Source organism: Sphaeroforma arctica (assembly GCF_001186125.1).
Source record: "Sphaeroforma arctica JP610 unplaced genomic scaffold supercont1.270, whole genome shotgun sequence".
Taxonomy (NCBI): Eukaryota; class Ichthyosporea; order Ichthyophonida; genus Sphaeroforma; species Sphaeroforma arctica.
In genome coordinates, this window is record NW_014040288.1 from 24,682 (window position 1) to 32,218 (window position 7,537).

Consider the following 7,537-nt stretch of genomic DNA (forward strand, 5'->3'; position numbering starts at 1 on the left):
CGACTTCAATGTATACGATCGTCTGATGGCGTGTGCTCAACAATTAGAGTTTATACGAGTATACCTATCAACAACACGCTTCCTGTGTGTGTAGACATATGAGCGCCGCGTTCAGATAATAGTCTGCCCGTGTGTGTTCGTGCAAGTCCTTAGATTGTTGTAGGGTTTAGGGTTTAGTATCGTGAATTTCTTCAATTATCGTAGGGTTTAGGGTTTAGTTTCTTGCATGTCCTTAATGCGTCGTCCCATGCAGGGTTAAGGGGTTAGGCCTGGGCTGCCTGTTAATCTCCCGTTCTTCGCCCAAGGTATAAATACCAACCAGAAACCGACCCCTTTCCGTGAAAGCATATCAATTCCGGATCAAATGAATACGAGCATGGCCAGTATTCCAGAAAACACGAGCGCACACACGCCGAATCCTCGGCCGAAGAGACCGTTAAACCATGGCTCTGGTCTGTCTATGAGCACAAGTAAGTGACTATCACAGTGGCGTGTGAGGTGAGTGTGAGGTGAGTGTGCGGTGAGTGTGTGTCTTATGTGTTGCTCACATAAGACACCTGCCCCGTTGCCACGTGCCACGCGATGTGTGCAAACGTCTCGCACAGACTCGCGCCTGCACCTATATCTGCACCTACACCTGCACCTGCACCTATGCCTGCACCTACACCTGCACCTGCACCTGCACCTATACCTGTACCTGCACCTGCACCTATACCTATACCTGCACTGATACCTGCACCTGCACTTGCAGCAGCTCAAGCGGTGTCGTTTATCAAAGATCCTGTAGCAAGGACTGCACATGAGCAATGCTATTCCTAAGACAGATGTACTTGGGCGAGCAAGCAAGCAACCTCGGGGTTTGGTTTGTACTTTTAATTTTTATTTTCGCACTCGAAAGTTCGGTACTACGGCCATGGGCCAATCACAGCCCAACGGTACCCTGTTTGGACCCTGCCATCGATACCATTGCACCTCAGCTCAGTCTCTCACTGTTTGGTTGCCATGGCTACAGGTCTTGGCAACCGCAGCAGTTCAGATCGATTAGACAGTGACATACCCTCGTCACGCTCAGTGTTCTCACTGTTCCACCCCTCCAGCCCCACCACCGCTCGATCCTTAGGTATGTATCGACAGTCCTCTACGTGCCTGTATACGTACGCTATCCCCGATATTACATAGGTGTCCATTGTCTGTACCGGACCGCTTGTGATATATATTGTATGTGTTTAGGGTTTAGGGTTAGGTTTATAGTGTCTGTATTTCCATAGCCTCCTAAATAGTACAGTATTTCTTTAATTTTATATTATATTAAATTCTGTATGTGTTGTTGTATATAATGTCTGTGTTTCATTCATTTTCTGGCTTTTGGTATGTTTTGTCCGGGTTTCTTTTATTGTATGTGATTTCGTATGTATTGTCTGTGTTTCATTCATTGTCTGGCTTTTTGTATGTATTGTCTAAGTTTCTTTTATTGTATGTGTTTTCGTATGTATTGTCTGTGTGTCCTTTAAAGTACACCTCACTCTCCAACCACCATACGCTCTGCCTATCCCCCGTTGCAGCACCCAGCATGACCTCTGGGCCGTGGCAAGGCGTACACAGAGCCAGTGTCAAGGCCGGGCACGAGATTATACAGGTAGTACGTGTTAGTATACTACCCCTCTTTTTCGAGAGTGAGACCTTCACGGATTTCAAACACGACTTAGAAGCCAAGAACGCCGAAGTGCGAGCGTTGAGCGAGGCCGGTTTATTAGGCGAAAGCATGCACACGTCCAGACATGCATCGCTCAGTGATTCGCCTATACAGCTATGAATATTAAATTAAAGCGAACTTAGAATACGTACGGGGGCAGTTTAGAATGTCTGCAATTGAGTATTAAATTAAACCAAACTTAGAATACGAACGGGTCCAGATGTCTGTAGGTTTGCTTATATGTATTGCCCAAGATATAGAGCCTGCATGAACTGGATGGAGTTCCGATACTCCCACTGTCCCGTTTTAAATCATAACAAAAGCGGGATGGTGCTCAGGTTTGCCGTTGTGCATTGTCCGCTAGGTACTTCTTTCGCGGTTTCGTTTGCCACCTTCCATTCTGCATCGTCTTCCCAAAGCGCGCGCCGGATGTGGACATTAGACGAGATGACTTTATAATCTGGTGGCAACTCACCCCATGTGCACCCAAGATCGCTGAGATACCACCCCGTACGGCATTTGTACTGCTGAGCCACAGTCCTATTCATGTGTATCTTAGTTATTTCATACTATAACCACACGCGTCGGAAGTGTTCAACAAGAGTCATGGGCTGATGCTACGCAACAAACAGGGATAGAGTAGTGTTCAGCTCAGCATTAACCAACTTGCACCACACACTGCCCAGTCCCATGTGCATCCTCCACGATGAGTGGGTTACACTTTGTTGGGCATGATCATCTTGCCGTTTAGAAGGCTATCTAAGTGGTAATGGCTAGTATATATTATTATGTATCATTACTATATTATATATCATTACTATATCTCCCGTACGACTGCGGTAACAACTGAACAAGCCCTCGACGGTGTACTTGGCACCACACACAGCATAGTCACATAAATCGTCCACGATCAGTGGATTGCACTTTAATGGTCCTGATCATCTTGCCGTTCAGGTGGCTATTTAAGTGGTAATGGTTAGTATATTGTTATCTATCATCTTAATGTATCTGAATATGTCTTCGATGATGTGATGCTTTCTCTCTTATCCGCCGGGTGCACCCGGTCCAGCATCACTTCGTTCGACCGTCCGGTTTCGCCTCTGCAAATTTAGTGTTCAGCTCGAGGTCAACTTCAGGAAAGTACATCCTAGAGTAAAGATCTGAACTGCTTGTGTTCGCGTTCATGTATCCCTGTGTTGAAAGCTCGACCGTATGCCTGCTTGTCTCGACCGTAGGCATGCTTGTCTCGACAGTTGATCTGCTTGTATCAGTTTCACATGTCGAAATTACATCGCCAGTCGATTCCCGCGATATAGGTTGGGGTTGTCGCTGCTCATACTCACCTATACCTGGCATCTGGAAGGGCAAATTGAGCATCTCATCCAGCTGTGATATGTCCATGCCCTGTCCACGCTTCGATGTCTCAGACACCTGCTCAGTACCAACGAGTTGGCCGCACATACCGAACTTCCGCATTGTGTGATCCTGACCGAGCAATCGACTGACAGAATCAGGCCTAAGCGCCCGTAGTGTCGCAGAGGACTCCTCGTCAAGCGTTGCGGCAAGCGCAGCCATTGAGTCTAAGGACGACCGCTCTCGCTCTGAGATACCTTCACGGTGTGCCGATAGCAACTCTTCGAATGTCTGTACCCGGTATTGGTCGAGCTGTTCTTGTTTCAGCTTGAGATCAGGCAGAGAGAGACGGCCCTCGGCCTCCTTCGCCGACTCCCTTGAGATCGGCACAGACGGGTTTGCATTCTGTGAGGCTAAACCGTCGCTGTGGAAATATCGCAGAGCATGAACATCTAGCCTGGCCTGCTCAGTTTGTTGCTCCGACCGTTGCGACAGCCATTGTCCTTGCTGGTGAAGTTGCTGTTGTTCCTGTCGCTGTTGATCTTGCCCTTGCGGTTGTGGTAGTAGTTGCGGTTGTGGTAGTAGTTGTGGTTGTGGATGTGGTTGTGGTTGCGGTTGCGGTTGCTGATACAGCTGATGATTTATTTGCTGTTGTCGTTGTTGTTGCCGCCCTTGCTGTTGTTGTTGGTTTAGTTGCTGTTGTTGTTGGTGCTGATGTTCCAATAGTTGTTGCTGTTGCTGTCGTTGCTGTTGATCCAAATTCTGTTGTAAATTTAATTGCTGTCGTTGTTGATGTAACGATTGATGTTGCTGTTGTTGTTGCAGTTGTTGCTGATTTAATTGCCGTTCTTGTTGCAAAGATTGTTGTTGTTGCTGTTGTTGTTGGTTTAACTGCTGCTGTTGTTGTTGTTTTTCACGTTGTTGGTTTTGCTGTTGTTGTTCTCGTTGTTGTTGATGTTGCTTCTCTTCTTCGTCTTGTTGCATCTGTTGCTGCTGACTTTCCTTGAACATGTGCAATTGCAGTTGCCGTTGCTGTTGCAGATTTATTTGTAACTGCGCTCTCAGTTGACTTTGTAATTGAAGTTGACGCTGCATCTGCAGCTCTGACAGCTGCCGCGCCCGAGATGGCAACAATTCCGTGTTTCTTGATGTATCACTATGTCCATCGTCTTCTCCAACCGATGAATTTTCCGCTTGAGCTGGGGATGAGCCATGTGAACTAGTCAATTGAGTTATACAACCTATCAGATCGTTAAATGCGCCTTCTTGAGTTATATTCTTATCTTCGTTATCCGTATCCATTGAGATACATGAATTATTTTGTTCCACAATGTCCGCACACTTTGGAGCGGCTCGAGAATCTTCAAGTTTCAGCCGCTGATACTGTGCTTGTAACTGCAAGTGTGACTTAGTTTGGTCTGCTTCCAATCCCCTTAGCTGGTGCAGATTATGACCTGCCATTTGTGGCTTATTCGCCTGTGCAGTTTCATCGCCATTATTTGTCGTGTCATCTTCCACCGTCGCGTCGCATAATGAAATTGACCTTCGTAAGTCGTGTCTGATAGGACTCTTTCTCTCTGCCTCCGATAACCCCATCTGCCTTACACTCCTATTTAATATTTGGTATGTAGACGTCCTTCATATTAGCCGAGATTGTTAGGTGGATTGTATCTATAAGCAATCAGAAGAGCTAAAGCACATGGTCCGGACAAATTATTAGTATGAAAAACTACCGCTCTCTCATACCCCATAGATGCATGTATCCGCATACACAGCAAACATGCTACTCACCGTTGGGGTAAAATATGCACATTGCCCACATAATCGGAAGATTCCAGCTTAGGTTGTTTGTTAAACTGTACGTCGGTACTGGCTTTGAAGAATGAATCTTGAAGTTTCGGATTCAACACGGCTGTTCCGAAACCCAATATCGGAGGTAGAATATCAGGACAAGAGTATGTACGCTTCCGAAAGCCCGTTTGCGTTTTTCGCACCCCTATAGAGAAAAAATATACCAAGGATAAGTGAATCACCATTACATTTATCAACTTAAATTCAAAAGACCAAGTTCTCGTGTAGTTAAAAATCATTAAATCAGCATCGTACCGATACCTGCAAACGATTGTTGACGAGCCAAAGGCCCTCCGCCCGTCTGCTCCGCAGTGCTAAAGAAACTGTGCTTCTTTCGTCGGTGCTGCATGTCATAGTGAGCAATTGAAGATAAAAATGAGTAACAAACCTAAGCCAACAGTACCTTGAAGTACAAGGAACTATAAATCGTACTACCCGGCACACTAAACATTGATAACATATCTTAACGAAAACTGCTGGTATACAACAAGAAAAACACAATGCCTGTATATAAATCCATACTTGCTTCAGTGATTGTTCGGATGCGTATATCCGACTACAGCCAAGTGTATTGCAGACAAAATTGCGTTCCATTTCCTTCAGGTTGCGTCTCGGCCTAGGCTTTTTCATTTTGTTATCACTTTCCTTCGCAGGGTTGACCATTGTAAATTCTTGAATCTGCTTTATAACATTGCTCTAATGATGTGCGTGCCCAAATTGTAAAAAAAGGACTATATATTTTATTTTAAAAGGACTATATATTATGTAATAGGCATATATGTACACAAATTGATTGAAATTGATAAGAGATATTTGTTTTTAACAGTTGTCAACTGTGCACTGTGCATTATGCATGGTGCAGTTGTGCACTGTACAGTGTATACTCTCTCTTGTGTGTACAGGGAACAGTGGTACGATATTAACCTTTTTTTATAAAAAGATTTGTTTCGTATCCACTAGATACTACACTACCATAGGAAAAATTTACATCATGAGGAAGACGAACAGTCGATCACTGACTTGGTTTTGTTTTTTTTATAAAAACCCACTATCGGCGTGGACACTGGATTACTACTAGACTTAAGAGATAGATATCCACTTTTTATTTTACTCTATCGTATTTACATGCGATAAAAATCAAGTTGTCGACTTGTTGGCAGCAGTTGTGCTATTGCTTTTGATGTTCTAGAACGAGATGAACTTAATTGTATTTTTAAAGCTGAGTCACTAAAAAACAACCACTTTTATCTGTTGACTTCGTTTTCGTGTGTGTGGGGAGTCTGGGACTCTAAAGGAGTGGAATACATTGGCTTGAGCCTTGAGGCCAACCTGAGGCCTTTTGAGCCCTTTTTTACTAAACAAAATGACACTTGTTGAGCACTGAGACTTGAGAGAAGTTGAGCCCTCGCTTTCGGTCTTTCCTCTCTCTTCTGAAGTTCAGTCTCTCTCTCTGTCTCTCTCGCGCTCTATATATATATATAAATACATAGTTTTAAAAACTGTTTTTTTTTAACAAATAGCTAAATATTTTTGGTAGAAAGAGTCTTGCGATTTGAGAAGACTCGCGTGCAGAGATTTGAGACTTGAGAGGTTGAGCAGCCGTTGAGACTTGAGACTTCTTGTTGTGTGAGACTTTGGAGTTGGAACTTGGGACTTGGGAGTCATGAAGCTCCAGGATGCGAAACTACGAATTCTTCGATCATCATTGGTGCCTCATGGGATTATCATGACCCTCTCTCGGAGTTTGCTCTACTAATAGGGCCTCGGGATTTGTTCTTTTTGTTGTTTTTTGTTGTTTGTTGTTAATTTTTTGAAAAATAAAATACAAACCAAATACATTGCTACATATTAGATTTTTAAAAATGCTATTTTTACTAAACAAAAAGCAGTTTTGTTCAAGATTTGATTTCCTCTCTCTTGTTTGACAGGCTGGGCTGGGATCAGTGGGATGTCTTAATTGTTGATGATTGCCCCACTACAGGTCAGGAGTTCAGGAGTCAGGGAGGCTATGATGATTGCCCATGTGTTTTTAGGAGGCTCCATCTGCTTAGGAAAGGGAATGGGTGGTTTCGTATTTTGTTTTAAACAAAATACATACACTCGTATGTTTGTTTGTTTGTTTTTTTAAATTGAACCAAAATTTAAAAATTTAAATAATTTAAAAAAAGTGCTGTGTGTAGTTTATATATGTACTTTGTTATTTTATATTTACTGACTTGCTATAAATAGCTACGGGCCTTCGGCCTTGAGTGCTTCTTAACTCCCTTCTTGAGTCTTGACTCTTGAGAGTTGAGTGATGACTGATAAGTCCTGCTCTTCAGACTCTTCTTCTTCTTCTTGTCTGTGGCCTGTGGCTCTATGGGCTTGACTTCTCTTTGATAGTTGAGACTTGAGACTTTACTCTTCTTGAGTCTTGAAAAGTTGAAATGGAACTGTTCAGTGTTCAGTTTGAAACTTGAAGCTTCTCATGACCATCTACTAGAAAAAGTAGAAATTATGGGAGAACGGACAAGTCCGTAGGAAACTTCTTGAACAGTCTTCTGTTACTTCTCAAAATACTATTTTTTTTATGTGGCAACCCCCAACGGCGCGCGCCCGCACACACACTACATACAAACCTACAGTACATATATAACTATA

The 7,537-nt window shown here is 43.6% G+C and overlaps 2 protein-coding genes across 2 annotated transcripts; one reads left to right on the plus strand and one right to left on the minus strand.

Moving 5' to 3' along the window:
- The first annotated feature begins 303 nt into the window (after positions 1 to 303).
- SARC_04652 (hypothetical protein) lies at positions 304 to 1,916 on the plus strand. Its single transcript, XM_014301502.1, has 3 exons — positions 304 to 470; positions 1,013 to 1,120; positions 1,563 to 1,916. The coding sequence occupies exons 1-3, from the start codon at positions 365 to 367 to the stop codon at positions 1,811 to 1,813; spliced, it is 465 nt and encodes a 154-aa protein (XP_014156977.1). The 5' UTR covers positions 304 to 364; the 3' UTR covers positions 1,814 to 1,916.
- A 668-nt stretch (positions 1,917 to 2,584) lies between these two features.
- SARC_04653 (hypothetical protein) lies at positions 2,585 to 5,602 on the minus strand. Its single transcript, XM_014301503.1, has 4 exons — positions 5,420 to 5,602; positions 5,159 to 5,240; positions 4,838 to 5,042; positions 2,585 to 4,655 (listed from the first exon to the last, which is right to left on the minus strand). Exons 1-4 carry the CDS (start codon positions 5,558 to 5,560, stop codon positions 2,765 to 2,767), a joined length of 2,319 nt encoding a protein of 772 aa, XP_014156978.1. The 5' UTR covers positions 5,561 to 5,602; the 3' UTR covers positions 2,585 to 2,764.
- Between the last annotated feature and the right edge of the window lie 1,935 nt (positions 5,603 to 7,537).

Bases quoted from the DNA above. Each gene is read 5' to 3' on its own strand.
- SARC_04652 (XM_014301502.1), top strand. From the start codon at position 365: ATGAATACGAGCATGGCCAGTATTCCAGAAAACACGAGCGCACACACG. The intron at 471-1,012 runs GTAAGTGACTAT...CCATGGCTACAG, and splicing joins TGGTCTGTCTATGAGCACAA to GTCTTGGCAACCGCAGCAGT. The intron at 1,121-1,562 runs GTATGTATCGAC...CCCCCGTTGCAG, and splicing joins CACCACCGCTCGATCCTTAG to CACCCAGCATGACCTCTGGG.
- SARC_04653 (XM_014301503.1), bottom strand. From the start codon at position 5,560: ATGGTCAACCCTGCGAAGGAAAGTGATAACAAAATGAAAAAGCCTAGG. The intron at 5,241-5,419 runs GTATGGATTTAT...TATGACATGCAG, and splicing joins CCGAACAATCACTGAAGCAA to CACCGACGAAAGAAGCACAG. The intron at 5,043-5,158 runs GTATCGGTACGA...TTTTCTCTATAG, and splicing joins TCGTCAACAATCGTTTGCAG to GGGTGCGAAAAACGCAAACG.